Source organism: Electrona antarctica (assembly GCF_951216825.1).
Source record: "Electrona antarctica genome assembly, chromosome: 21".
Classification (NCBI taxonomy): domain Eukaryota; kingdom Metazoa; phylum Chordata; class Actinopteri; order Myctophiformes; family Myctophidae; genus Electrona; species Electrona antarctica.
The window spans coordinates 37,051,847-37,076,826 of NC_136802.1; the positions used below are offsets into that span (position 1 = coordinate 37,051,847).

Consider the following 24,980-nt stretch of genomic DNA (forward strand, 5'->3'; position numbering starts at 1 on the left):
AGCTGTAATAAGAAGCCCAACGTCACGGTCCCAGAATGTACGGATGAGGAACAGGATCTGTATGAGAGCTCTGGATTCTGTGGCATCCTGTTGGACAAGAGGGGACCCTTCGCTGCCTGTCACCCTAAGGTCAACCCCAATGTGAGTGATAATAGGTACACTAGTCTCGTGTAGCCAGACGATCACAGCTTTCCTCTTACTGATATGTTCTATAATATCTAAATTCAGTGAACGGGCTTAAACTGCAAAATAAAAATGAATAATGGAGCTTCGCAGAACCATTGTTGACTTCAGTGCCGTCCTTCATATGAAACGGTATTAGGATTGGTTTTCAAAGCAAGGGGAGTATGTTTGTTACCACCGTTTTTCTCCTGCGTTTAAGCCCAATATCCCCACATGTATCAGTAGGTGGACATCTTTGATTATCTGGCGACTACACAATTACACGCGCGCGCACACACACACACACACACACACACACACACACACACACACACACACACACACACACACACACACACACACACACACACACACACACACACACACACACACACACACACACACACACACACGACACACAATTGCATCTCATGCACTCAAACTCCTCTCTTGTTTGTGTGTTTGTTTGTTTATCAGGACCACTTCAAGGACTGTCTGTTTGACCTGTGTGAGCTGGACGGGGCCTCGTCCATCCTGTGCGAGGCCATTGAAGCCTACGTCAATGAGTGCCAGGACCGTGGAGTCAACATCCCCCCCTGGAGGAACCAAACATTCTGCCGTGAGTCAATTACAGACCAGTGGAGGATGGAGGGATGGAAAGAATAGATGGATGGATGGAGAGCGTGAGGAATGGAGGGATGGAGGGACAGAGGAGGGGGGAAGTATAGAAGTATAGAAAGGATGGATGGATCATGGACCATGTAAGAACCCTGATGGTAATCCCAGAGATGAGCGATATTTAAACTAATATAAAATGGTGAACGCATAGGCCTACGCGTTGTACGTGCGTCGTGTAAACCGGTGAATGTGCGCACACACAGGTGGTCCCCCCTCCCCTCTTTTCCTCCTTTCTTCTCTCTCTTCTAATTTATCTACCTTTTTGTTTTTTTCTGTAGTTTTTCTTCCCCCTCTCTTTCTCTAGCATTGTCTCTGCATTGGGGAAGAGTGGGTGGGTACAATGGGGTGGATGGGAGGGAAATGAGGGGTGTCTATATCTATGTATCACAAATGTATATGTACATGTATATGAACAAGGACCCCACATGGGAGGGGGAAAAAATGTAAAAAACCCAATAAAAATATATATAAAAAAATAAAAAGGATGGATGGATGGATGGATGGATGGATGGATGGGCAGGTAAGTACCTGCGTGCCTTTTGCATCCCATCCCTTACGGGATTATTCAGACACAATTTACAGTACAATATCTTTCCTGTGCCAACACGCCGACACCAAAATATTAAACTAAAGTAAATATACATAACAAAATCAAGAGTACTGTACATTCAAGTAGTCCATTTTGTCGAGATAGAGACTAAAGTGGAGGGCAAGAGAGTGAGTGAGTGAGTGTGCGCGTGTGTTTTTTCACAATTTCACACGCATGTCCCTCTCTCTCCTTCCTGCAGCTCTGGACTGTCCTGCTAACAGCCACTATGAGCCGTGTGCAGAACCCTGTCAGAATACGTGCGCTGGAAAGCCCTCCACGGGCTGCGGTGGTCCCTGTGTGGAGTCGTGTGTGTGTGACCCCGGCTACATCCTCAGTGCTGGGAAGTGTGTGAGGGACACCGACTGTGGGTGTAAACACACCAACGGACAATACTATGAGGTAGAATATATAGGAGAGACTGAAATGTCTACTAAAGAATGGAGTTGGCTGAATACTGTATATTTAATTAATGAATCTACTAATTCACAAATCTCTCTCTCTCTCTCTCCCTCTGTCTCTCAGCCTGGAGAGGAGTGGTATGTGGAGGACTGTTTGTTGAAGTGTAGGTGTAACGCTCCCTTCATCAGCTGTTCGGCAGCAGACTGCCCTCCACTGCATGAGTGTAAAGTGCAAGGAGGAGATCTGGGCTGCTACCCCGTCAGTAAGTTCACTACTCTCGACAGAAATGCTCTGAGGTAAAACCAAAAAGAAAGCTTTGAGAGATGTGCTGACGTCATAGATTTACAGATGCAAATAAAAGAGACCTCACAGGCTCATAGGGTGGCTGTGGCTCAGGAGGTAGAGCAGGTCGTCCAATGATCCCTGGGTCAGCGGTTCGAATCCCGGCTCCTCCTGTCCACATGTCGAAGTGTCCTTGGGCAAGACACTGAACCCTACATTGCCTCCAATGAGTTGGTCGGTGTGAGCTTGCCACCATTGGTGTGTGAATGTGGGAAGTGAGGACGCTGGCGTCGACTGTTCGCCGCTTCGCACTTGGAAAAGCACTATAAAAATGCAATTCATTATTATTATGTAGATACAGTGAAAGAAAAATAAATAAATGCATAGATAGACACAAAAGCTACCAGGAAAGGTTGGTTCCACAATTACAAACACAAACTTGTGAAACTAATTTAAAAGTCCTAAAATATATGACCTCCAACTCCAGATCCTACTACACCCGCACCTCCAACTCCTGGACCAACTACACCCAAACCTCCAACTCCTGGACCAACTACACCCAAACCTCCAACTGTCGGTCCAACTACACCCAAACCGACCACGGCGAGCACACCAAGTAAAACTTGAAATCATTCCTCAAGTTATTCCTTCTTGTGCTTCGTATCTCATTCATAAACCATTTATTTAATGTTCTCATTCTGTCTCTGTGCCACAGTAACATGTCCTCCTAACGCCGAGTACAACGAGTGTGGTCCAGCTTGTAGTCCCAGCTGTAAGGAACCCTCCACCAACTGTACAGGACCCTGCATTAGTGGCTGCTTCTGTAAGCCGGGCTACGTCTTAGACGGACGCCGTTGTGTCAAACTGGAGACCTGTGGCTGTCTGGACGAACACAACAACTACTACGAGGTTAGACGCCATACATTACAGTGCTTATGTAAACAATCTGTAGTCGAGACAATGAGGTTATCATGGACTGAACGGAGATTAAAAGATTACATGAGATGACACGAGATAATATACGATAAGAATAAGGAAAGGAGGCGAGTCGAGAAATGTAGTTACACAATAGTGCTTTTCGATTTCTGAGAAACTGGTGTTGTTTTGAGGAAACATGAATATATGTCACAACTATTCTACCTCTTTAGATTATTCCCAATATCAATTTTGCCGTTGTGGAACCGTCTACCAGCTACCATTCAAAACTGGCACCTAAAACTGCAGTATAAATTGGCCTTTAGATCCTCTTTAGCTTGTTTCCAGTTTTGTAATTAATGTTTGCTGTTGATTCTAACGATGTACTACTGAAATTAGCATCCTCTGCTAACCCTGTGCATATACAGTGCATTTTATGTATTGTTCATTAATACATACTGTCCCTCCCAAATAAACAAATAAATGCAATTTTTATCAGCCTTCAGACTGACTTTGTGCCTTGTCCTATGTCTGTTAGCCTGGAGAGATCATCTTCGGTGACGGCTGCTCCAGGCTGTGTCGCTGTGCAGGGAACTACACCATGGAGTGTGTGGATAATTCCTGTGACGCCACAGAAGAGTGTCGTGAGGTCAGCGGAGTAGCGGGCTGCTATCCCAAAGGTGACAATGTCAAGGAGAACACGTCATACTTAACACAAAGGTGGCATTTGTTGCCTGGACCAACAGGCCAGCATTAAATATGCAAATGTATCTATCTATCTGACTGGCTGACTGACTGACTCTGATTTTCCTGTGTCATCATCATACATCATAAAACATATTTGTAACCCAAAGCAGGCAGTAACACAGATGTTCCTCCATCATCTTTCCTACAGCTACATCCACCTGCATAGCAACTGGAGACCCCCACTACACCACCTTTGACCGTCGCAAGTACAACTTCATGGGCAACTGCAGCTATGTGATGTCTAAACCCTGCAACCTCACCTCCATGCCCCACTTTGAGGTCCATGTCGACAACGAAAACCGCCACAACAGACCTACCATTTCCTACGTGAAGGCTGTGCACGTGTACGTGCGCATGCTGAAGATTTCCATCCTGAAGGGAGGCACTGTACAGGTGAGATAGTTGTAGCACCCAAATTAGTGACCATTTAGTGACTGCAGATGTTGCGTGCGTGTGTGTGTGTGCGCACACGCGCCAAATGCACATATCATAATTTAAAAACCAAAACTCTTTAGAGCTTAACATAAGGACATCATAGATTTTTTTTATTTTATAACATTTTGACATGATAATACCATGTCAAAATGTTGCCACAATTATCTATATTGCTGTTATGTGGCTGTCGTGTGGCTGTGATAGACATCAGTTTAGATATCGGAGGGATAATCTTGAGATCGCGTCCTCTTCTCGTTCTGCATAAGATGTTGTAGTTCTGATAAAAATGCTTTCTATAGGCTACACTTAACTTGTGTCATGTTTGTGTCTCTTGTGTTGCTCTTCCGTAGCTGAATGGAACCAATGTCAACCTGCCAGTAACTCCAGCCAGCGGTGTCTCTGTGTTCAAGTCTGGGAAACACTACACTGTAGCCATGGACTTTGGTGTGACCGTCCGCTACGATGGAAACCACTTCATGGACATCAAAGTGATCAAAGAGTGAGTGAAACCCATAATTAATCTGCCCAACCCACTGCTCTATATCAAAGTAAGGTCCTGGAGTGTTTGTTATCTCTGAAAGTTTCAGACCTGGACCGTTCGGTTCTTAAACTTACACTTTAAGACTTAAAGACATTTGCAAAGTTATAGAGTGTGTTGAGCTTATAGTGGGAGAAAGATACACTGATGTCTCCCTCTCGTGGTGGAGAAAGTGAATTGCAACAATGAGTTAGATATGTTATCTAGATGTGTATATCACATAGACTCTATATTATACACATCTAAATATCACACACACACAAAAATCGGTATCGGCAGATGCTCAAATCAAATGATCTTAATGGGATCGTGACATCCTAGCTGGGAGTAATCATGCAGTAGACGATGAGTCAGATTCAGTTTCATGTCACATCACCACAGATAATAAAGGTCCATAACCACATGAACCCTACCCTATATTCTGGGCATGTCACTGGCATAATAGGCAGACATTCTGTCACTCTGTCTCCGAATCCAACGTCATTAAAACGTTACCTAACTTGAATTATTGATTCAATGTATGGCAAACATCATTGCACAATTACAATTCACAATTTAAGCATTTAGCAGACATTAATTGATATATCTCTCTCACACACACACACACACACACACACACACACACACACACACACACACACACACACACACACACACACACACTTGTTTATCCCCTGGGTCGCAGACGGTTTTCTCTATGGAGAAAATAACATGGGATCATCTTACTCTACCACATGCATAAAATATCTTAATATTCATTAAGATGAGGGTTGTAGCTTTTACACTGTAGATTTTACCATGTAGTTTCTAGCACATGTGAGCACTGATGAGGAACAAATAATGCTTCTCTCTGAGCTCTGACAAACTTTGTCCCCTGAATTAATTACTCTCCACTCTTTCCTTTGCCTCCAACCTGATGACCTGCAGTTACAAGGACACGTTGTGTGGTCTGTGTGGAGACTACAATGACAACGCCAAGGATGACATGAGGAAGCCAGACGGCATCGTCACCAATGACCCCAATGTGTTCGGACACAGCTGGGTGACCGACCCCAAGTGAGTATCGTTAACATGAATGCTGCATACTCTATTATGAACACACCCAACTACATACGTACAGTGACACAGATACATTCATCCACAAACAACCACCATTCCCCTGCTTGTGTCTCCATAGCTGTAATAAGAAGCCCAACGTCACGGTCCCAGAATGTACGGATGAGGAACAGGATCTGTATGAGAGCTCTGGATTCTGTGGCATCCTGTTGGACAAGAGGGGACCCTTCGCCGCCTGTCACCCCAAGGTCAACCCCAATGTGAGTGCTGATACGCAAATATCACACAAACACTCAATGCACACATGCACTCAAACTGACACTTTGTCAACTCATTTCTCAATGTGTATTTGTTTGTTTGTTTTGTTTGTTTATCAGGACCACTTCAAGGACTGTCTGTTTGACCTGTGTGAGCTGGACGGGGCCTCGTCCATCCTGTGCGAGGCCATTGAAGCCTACGTCAATGAGTGCCAGGACCGTGGAGTCATCATCCCCGCCTGGAGGAACCAAACATTCTGCCGTGAGTCAATTACAGACCAGTGGAGGATGGAGGGATGGAAAGAATAGATGGATGGATGGAGAGCGTGAGGAATGGAGGGACAGAGGAGGGGGGAAGTATAGAAAGGATGGATGGATGGATGGATGGATGGACAGAGGAGGGGGGAAGTATAGAAAGGATGGATGGATGGATGGACAGACAGAGGAGGGGGGAAGTATAGAAAGGATGGATGGATGGATGGATGGATGGACAGACAGAGGAGGGGGGAAGTATAGAAAGGATGGATGGATGGACGGATGGATGGATGGATGGATGGATGGATGGATGGACGGACAGAGGAGGGGGGAAGTATAGAAGTATAGAAAGGATGGATGGATGGACGGACGGATGGATGGATGGATGGATGGATGGATGGATGGACGGACGGATGGATGGATGGATGGATGGATGGATGGATGGACGGACAGAGGAGGGGGGAAGTATATAGCCTGGGTAAACCCCTCCCCCCTCGCCAGATTTGCATTCTGGCAGAATGAAATATTGTCCAGCAGGGGGAGTGGGTTTACCCAGGTTAGGAAGTATAGAAGTATAGAAAGGATGGATGGATGGATGCATCAAGTAGAGTTAGAAAATAATCTATGGGCTAACGATTAAAGGGCAGGTACAGTAAGTACCTGCGTGCCTTTTGCAGCCCATCCCTTACGGGATTATTCAGACACAATTTACAGTACAATATCTTTCCTGTGCCAACACGCCGACACCAAAATATTAAACAAAAGTAAATATACATAACATAATCAAGAGTACTGTACATTCAAGTAGTCCATTTTGTCGAGATAGAGACTAAAGTGGAGGGCAAGAGAGTGAGTAAGTGAGTGAGTGAGTGTGTTTATTCACAATTTCACACGCATGTCCCTCTCTCTCCTTCCTGCAGCTCTGGACTGTCCTGCTAACAGCCACTATGAGCCGTGTGCAGAACCCTGTCAGAATACGTGCGCTGGGAAGCCCTCCACGGGCTGCGGTGGTCCCTGTGTGGAGTCGTGTGTGTGTGACCCCGGCTACATCCTCAGTGCTGGGAAGTGTGTGAGGGACACCGACTGTGGGTGTAAACACACCAACGGACAATACTATGAGGTAGAATATATAGGAGAGACTGAAATGTCCACTACTGGTAAAGAATGGAGTTGGCTGTATACTGTATATGTATAATTCACAAATCTCTCTCTGTCTCTGTCTCTCAGCCTGGAGAGGAGTGGTATGTGGAGGACTGTTTGTTGAAGTGTAGGTGTAACGCTCCCTTCATCAGCTGTTCGGCAGCAGACTGCCCTCCACTGCATGAGTGTAAAGTGCAAGGAGGAGATCTGGGATGCTACCCCCTCAGTAAGTTCACTACTCTCGACAGAAATGCTCTGAGGTAAAACAAAAGAAAAGAAAAAAGCTTTGAGAGATGTGCTGACGTCATGATGCAAATAAAAGAGACCTCACAGGCTCATGTAGATACAGTGAAAGAAAAATAAATTAATGTATAGACACAAAAACTACCAGGAAAGGTTGGTTCCACAATTACAAACACAAACTTAAAAGTCCTAAAATATAATGACCTCCAACTCCAGATCCTACTACACCCGCACCTCCAACTCCTGGACCAACTACACCCAAACCTCCAACTGTCGGTCCAACTACACCCAAGCCGACCACGGCAAGCACACCAAGTAAGACTTAAAATGATTCCTTAAGTTATTCCTTCTTGTGCTTCGACGCTTCATATCTCATTCATAAACCATGTATTTAATGTTCTCATTCTGTCTCTGTGCCACAGTAACATGTCCTCCTAACGCCGAGTACAACGAGTGTGGTCCAGCGTGTAGTCCCAGCTGTAAGGAACCCTCCACCAACTGTACAGGACCCTGCATTAGTGGCTGCTTCTGTAAGCCGGGCTACGTCTTAGACGGACGCCGTTGTGTCAAACTGGAGACCTGTGGCTGTCTGGATGAACACAACAACTACTACGAGGTTAGACGCCATACATTACAATGCTTATGTTATTGCGAACGCAATGAGCACTAACTATGAGACCTAGCAGAACATGTCTGTGTGTATCACACACAAAAAAAACAGACACACACACACACACACACACACACACACAACTTAACTTAAAAAAATGAACTTAATAAAAAACGTAACATAAAGAAAACTTAAAAAAAACAAAAAAATGCACGCGCACACACACTAAAAAAAATAACTTAAAAAAAAACTTAACTTAAAAAAACTTAAAAATGAAAAAAAGAAAAAAAAGAGAACTTAAAAAAAACCTTAAAAAAGTACGTAATTTATTCTAATTGTTATTGCAATGTACGAGCTGCGATCGCTTCCTGCTTCCCGCGTTCGCGCGTCTTACTTGTGTAAACAATCTGTATAGACAATGAGGTTATCATGGACTGAACGGAGATTAAAAGATTACATGAGATGACACGAGATAATATACGATAAGAATAAGGAAAGGAGGCGAGTCGAGAAATGTAGTTACACAATAGTGCTTTTCGATTTCTGAGAAACTGGTGTTGTTTTGAGGAAACATGAATATAATGTCACAACTATTCTACCTGTATAGTTTATTCCCAATATCAAGTTTGCCGTTGTGGAACCGTCTACCAGCTACCATTCAAAACTGGCACCTAAAACTGCAGTATGAATTGGCCTTTAGATCCTCTTTAGCTTGTTACCAGTTTTGTAATTAATTTTTGCTGTTGATTCTAACAATGTACTACTGAAATTAGCATCCTCTGCTAACCCTGTGTATTTACAGTGCATTTTATGTATTGTTCATTAATACATACTGTCCCTCCCAAATAAACAAATACGTGCAATTTTTATCAGCCTTCAGACTGACTTTGTGCCTTGTCCTATGTCTGTTAGCCTGGAGAGATCATCTTCGGTGACGGCTGCTCCAGGCTGTGTCGCTGTGCAGGGAACTACACCATGGAGTGTGTGGATAATTCCTGTGACGCCACAGAAGAGTGTCGTGAGGTCAGCGGAGTAGCGGGCTGCTATCCCAAAGGTGACATTGTCAAGGAGAACACGTCATACTTAACACAAACGTGGCATTTGTTGCCTGGACCAACAAGCCAGCATTAAATATGCAAATGTATCTATCTATCTGACTGGCTGACTGACTGACTCTGATTTTCCTGTGTCATCATCATACATCATAAATCATATTTGTAACCCAAAGCAGGCAGTAACACATTCCTCCACCATCTTTCCTACAGCTACATCCACCTGCATAGCAACTGGAGACCCCCACTACACCACCTTTGACCGTCGCAAGTACAACTTCATGGGCAACTGCAGCTATGTGATGTCTAAACCCTGCAACCTCACCTCCATGCCCCACTTTGAGGTCCATGTCGACAACGAAAACCGCCACAACAGACCTACCATTTCCTACGTGAAGGCTGTGCACGTGTACGTGCGCATGCTGAAGATTTCCATCCTGAAGGGAGGCACTGTACAGGTGAGATAGTTGTAGCACCCAAATTAGTGACCAATTAGTGACTGCAGATGTTGTCGTTTGGCAATTTGGGAAAATGTGATGAAGTTGCTAAACAGGTAGGCTATTAAGCAAGGGCTGCAGTCCTGCATAGCGTCTGTTGTTGCAGTCTGACCTTGATTTCTCCAGAACGGTTAATCCTAATCTCTGCATAGAATGTTTCCTCTTCTCCTTCTGCATAAGATGTTGTAGTTCTGATAAAAATGCTTTCTATACACTTAACTTGCTATCTCTCTAATCAATTGTCATGTTTGTGTCTCTTGTGTTGCTCTTCCGTAGCTGAATGGAACCAATGTCAACCTGCCAGTCACTCCAGCCAGCGGTGTCTCTGTGTTCAAGTCTGGGAAACACTACACTGTAGCCATGGACTTTGGTGTGACCGTCCGCTACGATGGAAACCACTTCATGGACATCAAAGTGATCAAAGAGTGAGTGAAACCCATAAATAATCTGCCCAACCCACTGCTCTATATCAAAGTAAGGTCCTGGAGTGTTTGTTATCTCTTTAAGACTTAAAGATATTTGCAAAGTTATAGAGTGTGTTGACCTTATAGTGGGAGAAAAATACACTAATGTCTCCCTCTCGTGGTGGAGAAAGTGAATTGCAACAATGAGTTAGATATGTTATCTAGATGTGTATATCACATAGACTCTATATTATATATTATACACATCTAAATATAAAGCATGCACGCACCCAGGCACACACACAGAGAGAGTACTACGTCACTTGTTTATCCCCTGGGTCGCAGACGGTTTTCTCTATGGAGAAAATAACATGGGATCATCTTACTCTACCACATGCATAAAATATCTTAATATTCATTAAGATGAGGGTTGTAGCTTTTACACTGTAGATTTTACCATGTAGTTTCTAGCACATGTGAGCACTGATGAGGAACAAATAATGCTTCTCTCTGAGCTCTGACAAACTTTGTCCCCTGAATTAATTACTCTCCACTCTTTCCTTTGCCTCCAACCTGATGACCTGCAGTTACAAGGACACGTTGTGTGGTCTGTGTGGAGACTACAATGACAACGCCAAGGATGACATGCGGAAGCCAGACGGCATCGTCACCAATGATCCCAATGTGTTCGGACACAGCTGGGTGACCGACCCCAAGTGAGTAACGTTAACATGAACGCTGCATACTCTATTATGAACACACCCAACTACATACAGTGACACAGATACATTCATCCACAAACTAACACCATTTCCCTGCTTGTGTCTCCATAGCTGTAATAAGAAGCCCAACGTCACGGTCCCAGAATGTACGGATGAGGAACAGGATCTGTATGAGAGCTCTGGATTCTGTGGCATCCTGTTGGACAAGAGGGGACCCTTCGCTGCCTGTCACCCCAAGGTCAACCCCAATGTGAGTGCTAATACGCAAATATCACAAACACTCAATGCACACATGCACTCAAACTGACACTTTGTCAACTCATTTCTCAATGTGTATTTGTTTGTTTGTTTTTGTTTGTTTATCAGGACCACTTCAAGGACTGTCTGTTTGACCTGTGTGAGCTGGACGGGGCCTCGTCCATCCTGTGCGAGGCCATTGAAGCCTACGTCAATGAGTGCCAGGACCGTGGAGTCATCATCCCCGCCTGGAGGAACCAAACATTCTGCCGTGAGTCAATTACAGACCAGTGGAGGATGGAGGGATGGAAAAAGATGGATTGATGAATGGAGAGAGTGAGGAGTGGAGTGACTGAGAGGAAAAGGGGAGTTACAGGGGAAAGAGAGAGAGGAATGCAATGATGGCTATTAATGATCTTATCTGCCAATGGATAACAGAAAAGATGGATGGATGGATGTTAAATGAATGATAATACTAATAATCTAATTAGAATTAGAAATAACTAATTATAGACGGAAGTTGACATTAAGTAACTGCTCCACATTTGTGTGTGTGTGTGTGTGTGTGTGTGTGCGCGTGTGTGTGTGTGTGTGTGTGTGTGTGTGTGTGTGTGTGTGTGTGTGTGTGTGTGTGTGTGTGTGTGTGTGTGTGTGTGTGTGTGCGCGCGCTAGGGCATTCACTTCTAGTAATTTTTACTAGTTGACTAGTTGCCTAGTTTACTAGTCGACTAGTTGTTTAACTACCTATTATGTAAAAAATAAAATAAATTAAAAAAATAAACTTTTTTTTAATTTAAATTTTTGGAAATAAATATTTGTACATTGAAAAATTGTGTATATGGTGACTATAACTATAATCTACCTGATCTTGAGGCCTACAAAATCGGGGGGAAAAAAATATATATATATATATTTTTTCTTATCAACTAGTCAACTAGTACCAACAAGGTCGACTAGTGGATTTACTAGTCGACTAGTAAACTAGTCGACTAGTTGCTTAATGCCCTAGCGTGCGCACGCTTATACATGTCCCTCTCTCTCTCTCCTTCCTGCAGCTCTGGACTGTCCTGCTAACAGCCACTATGAGCCGTGTGCAGAACCCTGTCAGGATACGTGCGCTGGGAAGCCCTCCACGGGCTGCGGTGGTCCCTGTGTGGAGTCGTGTGTGTGTGACCCCGGCTACATCCTCAGTGCTGGGAAGTGTGTGAGGACCACCGACTGTGGGTGTAAACACATCAACGGACAATACTATGAGGTATTTAGGAGAGTGTGAAATGTCTACTCCAATGAATGAATGGCGCTGGATGAGTGACTTCCTGCACTTAGCAGCTGATGGCCTTACGCGTCATTGAGTGCACTGGCAGGGTTGACAAGCCACGTTGGACAGAATAAGTCATAATAGAAACAACATTATTTGACCGAAGTCACCTGACGTATAGGCCAATTCCTATGTTGACTTACACACATTGTTTGGCCTATTTAATCCTCTTATGTTACACAATAGTCATACTGTAGTGTAGATTGTTATAAACTTTCTGGGTGAAATGATTAAGATATAGAGTTTGTTTTGCATCAGTTTTTTGAGTATTCTGACCGGGCGCTCTCTGGTGGTGCGTGCTTACTTGCTTTTCATCCACATATTCCGGTTTGCTGGAAATATTGTCATTTAACAGGCTGTTGGGTATATCTACATTTCCTTTTAATCAGTGTTAAATTGCTTTTTTTTGTGTTAAATATTTAGTAATGATTTATATAGTGTTTTTTCAGTAACAGCCGTCTCCCCGTCTCACTAACTCTGTAGTGAACCTAAAATATATTTTAAGGTGGGACACCAATTTGATCCAATCAGGAGACAGATAGCTTCAGAACGCCAAAGTGTACTATGAACTTGTAGGTCTGCTAATTTTGAAAAATCGTGAAAATGTGACCCAAATGTTTGAATATATTCTTTCAGAGTGAACGTTTTTAACTCAAATCCTTGCTTCTGAAACAACACATTTTCAGATGGGGGTCTGCAGCCAAATACAGATAATTCTGTGGGTCCTTGACATGAAATATTGAGCACCACTGACGTAGAAAACTGTCAGAATTTAGAAGACATTTTATTTCGACGTCAGGCCTAAATGGGTTAAAAAAAGTATTTTTGTTTTTTCTCTCCCTCATCTCTCTCTTCTCTCTCTCTCTCTCTCTTTCTCTCTCTCTCTCTCTCTCTCAGCCTGGAGAGGAGTGGTATGTGGAGGACTGTTTGATAAAGTGTAGGTGTAACGTTCCCTTCGTCAGCTGTTCGGCAGCAGACTGCCCTCCACTGCATGAGTGTAAAGTGCAAGGAGGAGATCTGGGATGCTACCCCGTCAGTAAGTTCACTACTCTCGACAGAAATGCTCTGAGATCAAAAAGTGGCTTTGAGTGAGGAAAAGACAAGAAACCTTCAAACTTAGTAGTTTTGGAATAAACGATTCACGATTCTCATCTAACACAAGCGTGCATTTCTTTTCCGACTGCAGGTACTACTACACCCAAACCTCCAACTCCTGGACCAACTACACCCAAACCTCCGACTGTCGGTCCAACTACACCCAAACCTCCGACTGTCGGTCCAACTACACCCAAACCAACCACGGCAAAACCAACTACAACTAAACCGCCGAGTAAGACTTAAAATGAAAGCACATTTTAAGTCATACTAATAAAATATTAGAATCATATCGCATCATAAAACTGATTGTGCACGGGCACGGTGGCACAGTCTGTAGTGCTGTCGCCTCACAGCTAGAAGGTCCTGGGTTCGATTCCCGCTGTGGGTGCTAGGGGCGTGTTCCATCCTCCTCGTCATCAGTGCCCATACCCGAGGTGGGGTTGGCGAAAGGGCCTTTCTGTGTGGAGTTTGCATGTTCTCCCCGTGTCTCCTAGGGTAGGTACCCTCACAAAAACATGCAGTAATCCTGGTCTCTAAAACTACCTCCCCCTGGCCATCCGGGCCGCCTGATGGAGGGGAAAGGAACTGGTCGGAAATAACGTGTTCCTTCCACGTGCTACGTCCGGCCAGGGAAATTCCCCCCTGTCAGGTGAAAAGAAGCAGCTTGGACTCCTCATGCATAGAAGGAGGCATGAGGTCAGTCCACTGCCCCCCCAGGTTGGCAGAGGAAGTGTAGCACCCAGGATTACATTAGTTAATTGGCAATGGGTGAAAAAAACTGGGTTGCAAAATTGTGGGATAAAAATTATACATAAAAAATAAAACTGACTGTGGTGTTTTTTTCTCTATGTTGTCTTGTGACCCACAGTAACATGTGTTCCTGATGCTGAGTACATAGACTGTGGTCCAGCGTGTATTCCCAGCTGTAAGGAACCCTCCACCAACTGTACAGGCTCCTGCATCAGTGGCTGCTTCTGTAAGCCCGGCTACGTCTTTAGGGGCCGCCGTTGTGTCAAACTGGAGACCTGTGGCTGTCTGGACGAACACAACAACTACTACGAGGTTAGACGACCATACATTACATAATGTTCAAGTGCAATTCTACCTTCTCACAACTAACTAATTGTGCCCCTTCTGTTACTCAAAGTGACTGTCCCACTCGGCAGTTATCGATTGGATTTAACATTCATTTGGATTGGAACGCACAATTCCTTTGATGTGAGGACTTGGAGGTGCGCTGAATGTTTACTCTGTCAAAACACATAATATTAACATTTACCTGTTGGATTCATATACAAAGTTGCTGGCCGCCACAGAATCTGCCCAATTAGGCTAACGGAACAAGTTGCTTACTGTGATTTAGCCTCCCTCCAAATAAAGTCAGCAAGTAAAAAACAATTCTGAAGTGAGGCGTGCCTGGTAATGTTTGATTAAAGTGCACTAAACAAACATTAAAAGTCCATAGACATAGCAGTCGTATGACGTAATTCCAAAAGCCAGACGTTGGAGGGGATAGCGCCCCTCAAAAAAAATGAACCAGGGTAATAGCGCCATCTAGCTGCAGTGACGTCAGGACTTCAGTGGTCTAAAAATTTACTGCCTGAATTTGACAAAATTGGCCCGGCCTGATCGGATCCCGACGTGAAATCTTAAGCCCTACTATAGATTATCTGAGCCAATGAGGTAAATGGTGCATTTATATAGCGCTTTACATAGATTGTGCATTACATTCACCCATTCACACACACATTCATACAGTACACCGATGGCGGCGGAAACCATGCAAGGCACCAATCAGCACATCGGGAGCAATTAGGGGTTCAGTGTCTTGCTCAAGGACACTTCGACACTAACTCTGGGGGAGCCCGGGTTCGAACTGGCAACCTTGCGGTTACCATCCAGCCACTCTACCCCTGAGCCACCGTCGCCCCATGAGGTGATATGAGAGAACATTCCCATATACATTTTAAGACTGACTTCATGCCCATCTTTTGTCTGTTAGCCTGGAGAGATCATCTTCGGTGACGGCTGCTCCAGGCTGTGTCAATGTGCAGGGAACTACACCTTGGAGTGTGTGGATAATTCCTGTGACGCCACAGAAGAGTGTCGTGAGGTCAGCGGAGTAGCGGGCTGCTATCCCAAAGGTGACAATGTCAAGGAGAACACGTCATACTTAACACAAAGTCACAAACACAGCATTTGTTAGGTAGACTAGCAGGCCAGCCAGCCCGACTGATTGACTGACTGACTAACTGACTGAGTCAGTAATTAAAGGAATTGTGACTAAAAAAAAAGTTTTTGTAATTTTTTTTTTTAGCTCAATTGCACCCAAGAAACTGAACTTTTAACATTCAGTAGATTTTCTGTGGTCTGGGGTTTTCTGGCTCAAACACGTGCTCTGATTTCCCTGCTGTTAGTGATGTCACACCCTGCAAATCCCATATATGTCAATGGGATTTGCCAGCAGATATCACTGTTTTGCCTGTTTTCATTGCAGCTCAAAAGGCTTCCAAACCCCAGAGAAAACTCCAGACCTAAAAACCTAAAAGAAAAACGAAAAATAAAAACAAATGAAAATGAATGTCATGAAACCTTTAAGTGACAAACCTTTAAGTACGGCATTGGTCAGCCGGTTGGTCTATTAACAAACTAGCCAATCGCTCAACCGACGTCCCTCAAGCTATGGGATGCATGTCTATGCTCTCAGTAACTCATACCTTCCCCGGTCTCCCACCATCTTTCCTACAGCCACATCCACCTGCATAGCAACTGGAGACCCCCACTACACCACCTTTGACCGTCGCAAGTACAACTTCATGGGCAACTGCAGCTATGTGATGTCTAAACCCTGCAACCTCACCTCCATGCCCCACTTCGAGGTCCATGTCGACAACGAAAACCGCTACAACAGACCTACCATTTCCTACGTGAAGGCTGTGCACGTGTACGTGCGCATGCTGAAGATTTCCATACTGAAGGGAGGCACAGTACAGGTGAGATAGTTGTAGCACCAAAATTAGTGACCAAACTAGCCTCGGCGCAAAAAAATGAAAGCCTGGGGAAACGCATTGGCCGCTCTGGTCTAGAAGTGGGAGGAGTCAACCCTTCCGGGTGGGCGTCGCTCCAAATGATGTGACGTAGCGCTGCACTAGGGGGGGGAGAGGAGGGGCCGGGGCTGACGGACAGATCGGTGAACCAATCAGGGTGTGCGCAAATCTCAGCCGCGACCCACGCTAGCTCAGGCTAGTGACCAACTGACTGCAGTTGTAGCATTATGTCATGCTTTAGCTATTGAAAAATAGCAGATCTACAAGCTCATAGCGTGCCACCGAGTGGCGCGCTACGAGCTTGTAGATCTGCTATTTTTGAAAAATCGTGAAAATGTTGCACACATCTTTGAATATAATATTCTTTTTCAGAAGACTTTTTATTTATTTCGACGTATTTCAGACTAACAATTTGTAGGCCTTTTACAGAATCCCAAGTATAGAGGGTATGCGCGTGACATCATCATCAAACCAGGAAGTTATGCGGGAACGCCTACTGAGTGGCAAAAAACTACTTTCTGGCCTTGACAGCCCATACATCCACACAGAAAAGTCATATCTGATTGCATTAAACAACATTAAACAATGTTAAACTCACTTTGCCTGTTACTTTGCCACTCGGTTTGCCACTCGATGTGCCATTCACTTTAAGCATGCGCATACTCTCTATTGTGGAAAAGATATGGAGAAAATATGCTGGCAACTGAGAGTGGACTTGATAGCTGAAACAAGTGTGTATGTGACGTGTTGGCACTAGGGATGTAACAATATAGTAACCGCATCGAAAAATCTATTTTAATTTCAAGAATCGAAGTATATCGAATTGTAAACAGCAACATAACATAATATCGTTTTGACTTTGTATCGTATCATTTTGCAATACAAATAATCAGTATTGAATCGTTTTGCAATGCAAATAATCTATTACTAAGTACTAATACTAAGTACTTGTATTTAGCAATTTTAAGAAGAGAAAAAAATAGTGGTTTAGTTACTTTTCCATTCAATATCGCTACACTTGGTTTATCGATAAATGTGTGAATTATCTGTGTTACGCTATGGGTTTGTCCATATGTGTTCAAATATAATGTCTTTGTATTTGCCAGAGATTCCCTGTGCTTACTTTTTTATATCCATATTTATACATTTTCCCTTAAAAAACCTGCACTATCACACAGATTTGATTTATTTGCTCAAATGAATCATTTAATCGTATGATCTAATCATTTAAATCATTGAATTGTATCGCATCGCCATGAATTACCCATATATCGTCCATGTATCGTATTGTCAACCATGTATCCGATACATTGTATCGTGATACACATCGTATCACTGTTAATATTCATCATTACAGCCGTAGTGCCAAATGGATGATCCAAAACTGTAAATAACAGAGCTTTCGGCATCTAATGAGTAATAGATAATGCCATTATAAGAATTGGCAGACTGATCTTTGTATGCTATGTTGATGAATTGAATACAAAGGACCATACAATGGAAACAAGTTCCCAGGACTTTTTAGTGTTATCCTTTTAGCTTTAATGTCTTACTGTACCATGTGCTGTTTACATCTCTGACTGCAAACATAATATGTTAAAACGATGCCACAAGTCTGCTGACAATATTATTATATATGGCTGTACTGTAAATACTGTAGAGGGGATCTTGAAATGTATCCTTCACATTTCGACCTAGTGATGCTTAACGGAAGGGGAAATATTGCTGATAATATTCTTCTATTTCTCGAATGTTATGTTCTTGCGTAGCTGAATGGAACCAATGTCAACCTGCCAGTCACTCCAGCCAGCGGTGTCTCTGTGTTCAAGTCTGGGACACAGTACACTGTAGCCATGGACTTTGGTGTGACCGTCCGCTACGATGGAAACCACTTCATGGACATCAAAGTGATCAAAGAGTGAGTGAAACAAAGCAAAGCAAAGCAAAGTTACTATATTTACCCAGGGTAACTGGACTAAGCATCAGATACTTGTTTACAGCCAGGCCCTGCTCATAGAACATTTCATGGTAGTGGTCCAATGCCTTGCTCAAGGGCACTTCAGCGGTGGTAATTTTAACGTGCCGGTCCGGGGATACGAACTGGCCACCTTCCGGTATCAAGACCGCTCCGCAAACCGTTCGGCCACCGCTGCCCAAACCCATTACAGCCGGCTATTTGAATCATTTGACTGATCTAATCTAAAGATACTCACAGCTTCACTCTTTCCTTTGCCTCCAACCTGCTGACCTGCAGTTACAAGGACACGTTGTGTGGTCTGTGTGGAGACTACAATGACAACGCCAAGGATGACATGCGGAAGCCAGACGGCATCGTCACCAATGACCCCAATGTGTTTGGACACAGCTGGGTGACCGACCCCAAGTGAGTACCTCTAACGTGAACTCTAACATGCTGCTTATTCTATTATGAACACGCACAAACACATGCACACAATGTGTGCCACACATACATTCATCCACAAACAACCACCATTGGTCCACCATTCCCCTGCTTGTGTCTCCATAGCTGTAATAAGAAGCCCAACGTCACGGTCCCGGGATGTACGGATGATGAACAGGATCTGTATGAGAGCTCTGGATTCTGTGGCATCCTGTTGGACAAGAGGGGACCCTTCGCTGTCTGTCACCGCAAGGTCAACCCCAATGTGAGTGATAATACGCAAATATCACACAAACACTCAATGCACACATGCACTCAAACACACACTTCTTAACACATTCCGTCCGTAGGACGTGTGGAAACGTCATAGGGAATCGAACCAAGGGGTGCATACGATGTCTGTAGACGTCCTAGCGCATCCTCAATTTTTTATTTTATTTTATTTGTCAGTTCGCCTTTCGCTTTGGGCTCATGTTAGCTTACCGTTGACTTAGCCGTTAGCGCGGCGGAAATAATGACTCGTCTCTCCTAATCCAGGGCGCTCTCCGTGGTGTTGAACGGATCGATATACTGGCGCTTCCTTTCTGCTCCTCATCCGTCTCTCCCGCAAAATATGAACGCTTTTTGGATCATATATCGTATAAATTAAAACGCTAGCAATGTAAGCTAGCAATGTAAGCTAGCAATGTAAAGCAAACTTTTTTTAGCGGATTGTTTCCGGGTCGTGGGTTTCAGAGTAAAAGCGGCCATGTCTTTCCGGCACCCCAGAGCTCCTATTTTGAAGGAATCCCGGCACCGGTTGTGTTAATATGTATTTGCTTGTTTATTTAGGACTACTTCAGGGACTGTCTGTTTGACCTGTGTGAGCTGGACGGGGCCTCGTCCATCCTGTGTGAGGCCATTGAAGCCTACGTCAATGAGTGCCAGGACCGTGGAGTCAACATCCCCCCCTGGAGGAACCAAACATTCTGCCGTGAGTCAACAGACTGATGGACGAATGGAAAGATGGATGGATGGATGGATGGATGAATGCAGAGAGTGGTGGGGAAGGAGAGTGAGAAATGAATTGATGGCGGGTCATACCATTGTGGAAAGACCCCGGTCAAGATGGTACGGGCCGGGGGGAGGGAAGCTAACCTTTCCTTTGAGAGAGCTGACCCAGGCTATGTCAAGGTCAGCTGGTCGTTGACTGTGTCAGAAGCTGCTGATAGGTCTAGAGCAGTGGTTCCCAAACGAGAAATTAGATGTTTGCCCAGGATATCATGTTTGCCCAAAATCGGATATCTACAAGCTCACAAACACGTAGCTTTGCGCCACGTTGTGAGCTTGTAGAGCGGCTATTTTGACTACTTCTTTAAACATTTGTTTTCTAATTTATGGACTTTCTTAGATTTTTATTTTATTAATTCATACTTCTTTAATCATTGTTTTTAAATTCATGAAATAAAAAAATAAGGGTCCCGAACCACTGTTTGCGAAGCAGTGGTCTAGAAGGATCAGGACTGAGGAGTGAATTCTTACCGGTCGGGACCCAACAGGTTATTCTGTGTGAGATGGAGAGAGAGCTGGTTAGAAACGTCTCATTGAAGTGTTTCGGAAGGAATGGAAAAGAGTGATACCGGTCTGTAGCTCTTGATGTCAGTGGTTTTAAAATGTCAGATTCAGTGTTGTTTATTCACACACATGTCCCTCTCTCTCTCCTTCCTGCAGCTCTGGACTGTCCTGCTAACAGCCACTATGAGCCGTGTGCAGACCCCTGTCAGGATACGTGCGCCGGGAAGCCCTCCACGGGCTGCGGTGGTCCCTGTGTGGAGTCGTGTGTGTGTGACCCCGGCTACATCCTCAGTGCTGGGAAGTGTGTGAGGACCACCGACTGTGGGTGTAACGAATTCAACGATCAGTACTATGAGGTAATATATATATATGGTTTTCTTGATTAAAAACATATTACTCGGTAGTGTGCACATTCATGGGTCAAAACCGCATTGACTGAAATGCGTGCAGAGCTCTAATCAGCTGTGTGTGATTATAATCAGCTAGAGCAGAGGGTGTGTTTATTCCTCCACATACCTAAATATTATAATTGCGAACGCAGTGATTGCGAACGCAGTGATTGCGAACGCAGTGATTGCGAACGCAGTGATTGCGAACGCAGTGATTGCGAACGCAGTGATTGCGAACGCAGTGAGCATTTACTATGAGACCCAGCAGATCATGTCTGTCTGTCTGTCTGTGTGTCACGCTGTAACACCACCCGCCCACCACCAGAGGGCGCAGCTGTATCACAAACAAAAACACACACATGCACGCACACACACACGCACGCACACACACACACACACACACACACACACACACACACACACACACACACACACACACACACACACACACACACACACAAAACTTAAAAAATTACGTAATTTATTCTAATTGTTGTTTTTGCAATTTACGAGCTGCGTTCGCTTCCCGCGCGTCTTACTTGTAATGATTGTATATGATCATTTTGTGAATTCTCTCTCTCTCTCTCTCTCTCTCTCTCTCTCTCAGTCTGGAGAGGAGTTTTATGTGGAGGACTGTAAGTTCAAGTGTGCGTGCCATGCTCCCAACATCACCTGTACGCCCACAGAGTGCCCGCCACTGCACGAGTGTAAACTGCAAGGAGGAGACCTGGGATGCTACCCCACCAGTAAGTTCACGAGGTTACCAAAATGTAACAAAATGAACATAGAACCTCTCACAGACTTAAACTTGTCTGTGGCATGTCATCACTCTCTACTCCCAAAACGGCCTATAGTGACTTCTTGGGACAAACCCACAACATAACATAACAGTTAAAGGGGAATTTCTTCCTAACCTTTTTTTTACAAAAGTAAGTTGATAATTATGTATATTGACCAAAAAAATAAAATAAAATAAAGATATAGGGCTCTGGTCCTGGTCCTGGACTCTGGAAAAGCGTAAGAGGGGTCTAACGTCAGCTCACGTAGACCATGAAGAGTGCAGTGTCAACAATGCATAGTGTTGCTGTCACATCATCTAGAACAGATGTAAACAAAAAAACAATTGCGCGATTGAATAGGAGTTCTAGCGTTAGACCCCTCCAGGACCAGGACCAGCGCCCTATATCTTTATTTGTATTATTTATTTATTTTTGGTCACTATACATAATTATCAACTTACTTTTGTAAAGAAAGGAAGAAATTCCCCTTTAAAACGATGGAGGCGTGCCATCTAAAGTGGACTTGAGCCACGATTGGCATCGCCGAACGATTCGCTGTGCCAAACGTTTACGTAAATTAAAGTAAACGGAAGTGAAGTTCCGTTAGAGAACTTCCTCGTCTCCACTAGTGGGTCTGTTTTGTACAATAGGCTGATATGTACTGACGTGTACTCTGTCCCCCCCCCCTGTCAGGCTCCCAGGACTGTGTGGTGTCAGGAGACCCTCACTACAACACCTTTGACGGGAAGTTCTACAGCTTCATGGGTACCTGCACGTACACACTGGCCAGAGCCTGCGGAAACAACACTGGTACGGCGCCTATAACACTCTGGCTAGAAACTGTTTCACACATTTCATATTTGAATCTATTCCGCAAAGCTGCACAGCCAATGGACACAGCATCTACTGCACTGTAAACTCCTGGGTGTTAATGTAACTTTCATATAACTAGAAAGGCGAAATTCTGGGAAATTGCAAGTGCGGGTTTTACCGTCAATTTCAAGCTTTGAGTCTTGCATAAGGACAGTGTGATGATGATGTATTGACCCACATGACGTCACAGGGACCCTAAAAAGTTTATACGGAATAAATGAATAAAGTTGGGCAATTACTAGTCTGGAAAGGAGCCAGCTGAGGTGGTTCGGGCATCTGGTTAGGATGCCTCTCGGGCGCCTCCCTAGGGAGGTCCTCGATGCACGTCCCACTGGGAGGAGACCCCGGGGCAGACCAAGGCGCAGTTGGAGGAAACACATCGACTCACTGGCCTTGGAACGTCTCGGAATCCCCCAGGAGGAAGTCACTAATGTTGCTCTGGAGAGGGAAGTCTGGAGCACTCTGGTGGAGCTGTTGCCCCCGCGACCCGACTACGGATAAGCGTTTGAAGATGGATGGATGGATGGAATTACTAGTCTGCTTGGCCTTAGGACAACCACACTAACTAATATGTTAGTGTACTCCATCATGAACACATGAACGTATCGGGTTTTTGATGAGAGCCGTGTCGGTGTGTCCATCCATGCAGGGCCCTGGTTCTCCGTGGAGGGCAAGAACGAGGAGAGGACCCTGAAAGGCGTGTCCTACCTGAAGAAGCTCTACGTCACCGTGGAGGACGTCACCGTCACCCTGATGAAGAGCAGGAGGGTCCTGGTCAGTATGTGTGTCCACTACATGTACATCATAATGTCACCCAACCATGTCTATCCACTACCTATAGAGCGTCGCAGTCCCGCCCCCTCGGGAGACCCGGAAAATAAATCCCCGTTCATTTTCCTCATAGACTTTTCAGAAAGTATTTATTTAAAGACGTTTACGCCGCGGACAAAGACAACTCTTGTCGTGACAAATCATGACAACAAACACAATTTTTCGGGCTGAACAAATAATTAGAAAGAAGAAGAAAACTGCAGGTTACAACACTTTTTTTGTTGTTTTTCTTCTTTGTAATTATTTGTTTGGTCCAAAATATTGTGTTTGTTGTCATGATTTGTCACGACAAGAGTTGGCTTTGTACGACGCTTATACGTTTTGAAATGTCTATGGGAAAAATGCATCGGAAACTATTTCCTGGGCCTGGCGTCGTCATGTAAGGGGGCGGGACTGCCAGACAGACAAACAGACAGACAGACTTGTATTTTACTTGTAAACACTACAATTATTTGAACCTTTTAGTTACAAGTTGCTTTGTAGATGTACAAAACATACAGTACCCTATCCATATTTTATACTTTCTCTATTCAAAAATAGCTGATCTACATGCTCATGTCTCGATGCAATGCGTTTGCATCGAGCTTGTTGATCGGCTACTTTTTTATACAGGTCTTTTATTTCAGTGACTTCAGTATTTCTATAGTGTGGTATTGTTACCTAAATGTATACCTGCAGTAGCAGGTCAGGTCCACTAGGTGGCACTGTGGTCATATGAAACTGACCTTGTTTGAGCATTATACATTAATTATAAGTCTGGAATTCAAACTGTACTAAAAAGAACAACGGTATTGGTCTCAAAATGTACTTAAAGTACCAAAGTGATGTCCAATGTTTTTGTGTTTAAAAGAGTCTCCTGTAGTGTGAAATACATAATGATCAGATGACTCCCGAGTCCCGACAACTTTAATAGTCCTACCGTCTGTACGGGCCCTAAGCAAATAATTATAATCAATTCTCTCTCTTCTCTCTCTCTGTCCGTCACTCTGTCTCTCTCCCCCCTTTCTTGCAGGTGGCTGGGCGTCGCGTGGCCCTCCCTCACTCGCCCTCTCCTCTCGTCTCTCTCTCCCTGGCGGGTCAGTTCGTCACCCTCCAGACCTCGTTCGGCCTGCGCGTGCGCTGGGATGGAAACCACTACGCCCAGATCTCTGTGCCCAGGTCGGTACCGGACAGACACGCAGTAGAGTAGAAGAACCCACAACCCACTCTACGAATGCCTCCTCAATCAGTAGTTCTAACACTTTCAAGATTTGTCAAATTTTCTAAAATGGGGAGAAATGTGACCTTAACCCATTTTGACCTGAGATCAGATTCTAAAAATGTCTTCTACATCCTGACAGTTTTCTGAAAAAGCTATGTTTCTATGTCAGTCGTTCTTCGACTTTTCAAAAATAGCAGACCTACAAGCTACGAGCTTGTAGGTCTGCTATTTTCAGGACTATCTGCTATTTTCAGGACTACATATGGCATCA

General features: G+C 44.3%; 2 protein-coding genes across 2 annotated transcripts in view; both read left to right on the top strand.

The window, feature by feature from the left end:
• LOC306914201 (netrin receptor UNC5D-like) overlaps positions 1-24,980 on the top strand; it is a 204,154-nt gene that overhangs the window by 33,295 nt on the left and 145,879 nt on the right. The gene's annotated exons all lie outside the window — the stretch shown is intronic.
• The window catches only part of LOC306913764 (IgGFc-binding protein-like), a gene marked incomplete at both ends in the record, with an annotated part of 52,976 nt that overhangs the window by 8,119 nt on the left and 19,877 nt on the right, over positions 1-24,980 (top strand). The window contains 37 exons of the mRNA XM_079490577.1: positions 3-141; positions 640-781; positions 1,629-1,828; positions 1,952-2,124; positions 2,598-2,713; positions 2,826-3,019; positions 3,564-3,705; positions 3,921-4,165; positions 4,558-4,706; positions 5,673-5,801; positions 5,923-6,061; positions 6,179-6,320; positions 7,234-7,433; positions 7,541-7,713; positions 7,913-7,998; positions 8,119-8,312; positions 9,219-9,360; positions 9,572-9,816; positions 10,132-10,280; positions 10,847-10,975; positions 11,093-11,231; positions 11,348-11,489; positions 12,274-12,473; positions 13,434-13,572; positions 13,723-13,866; positions 14,503-14,696; positions 15,637-15,778; positions 16,383-16,627; positions 18,451-18,599; positions 18,936-19,064; positions 19,209-19,347; positions 19,914-20,055; positions 20,793-20,992; positions 21,633-21,771; positions 22,498-22,614; positions 23,327-23,451; positions 24,521-24,666. Coding sequence (XP_079346703.1) covers positions 3-141; positions 640-781; positions 1,629-1,828; positions 1,952-2,124; positions 2,598-2,713; positions 2,826-3,019; positions 3,564-3,705; positions 3,921-4,165; positions 4,558-4,706; positions 5,673-5,801; positions 5,923-6,061; positions 6,179-6,320; positions 7,234-7,433; positions 7,541-7,713; positions 7,913-7,998; positions 8,119-8,312; positions 9,219-9,360; positions 9,572-9,816; positions 10,132-10,280; positions 10,847-10,975; positions 11,093-11,231; positions 11,348-11,489; positions 12,274-12,473; positions 13,434-13,572; positions 13,723-13,866; positions 14,503-14,696; positions 15,637-15,778; positions 16,383-16,627; positions 18,451-18,599; positions 18,936-19,064; positions 19,209-19,347; positions 19,914-20,055; positions 20,793-20,992; positions 21,633-21,771; positions 22,498-22,614; positions 23,327-23,451; positions 24,521-24,666 — 5,859 coding nt within the window. The remainder of the gene's footprint in view (positions 1-2; positions 142-639; positions 782-1,628; positions 1,829-1,951; positions 2,125-2,597; positions 2,714-2,825; positions 3,020-3,563; positions 3,706-3,920; positions 4,166-4,557; positions 4,707-5,672; positions 5,802-5,922; positions 6,062-6,178; positions 6,321-7,233; positions 7,434-7,540; positions 7,714-7,912; positions 7,999-8,118; positions 8,313-9,218; positions 9,361-9,571; positions 9,817-10,131; positions 10,281-10,846; positions 10,976-11,092; positions 11,232-11,347; positions 11,490-12,273; positions 12,474-13,433; positions 13,573-13,722; positions 13,867-14,502; positions 14,697-15,636; positions 15,779-16,382; positions 16,628-18,450; positions 18,600-18,935; positions 19,065-19,208; positions 19,348-19,913; positions 20,056-20,792; positions 20,993-21,632; positions 21,772-22,497; positions 22,615-23,326; positions 23,452-24,520; positions 24,667-24,980) is intronic.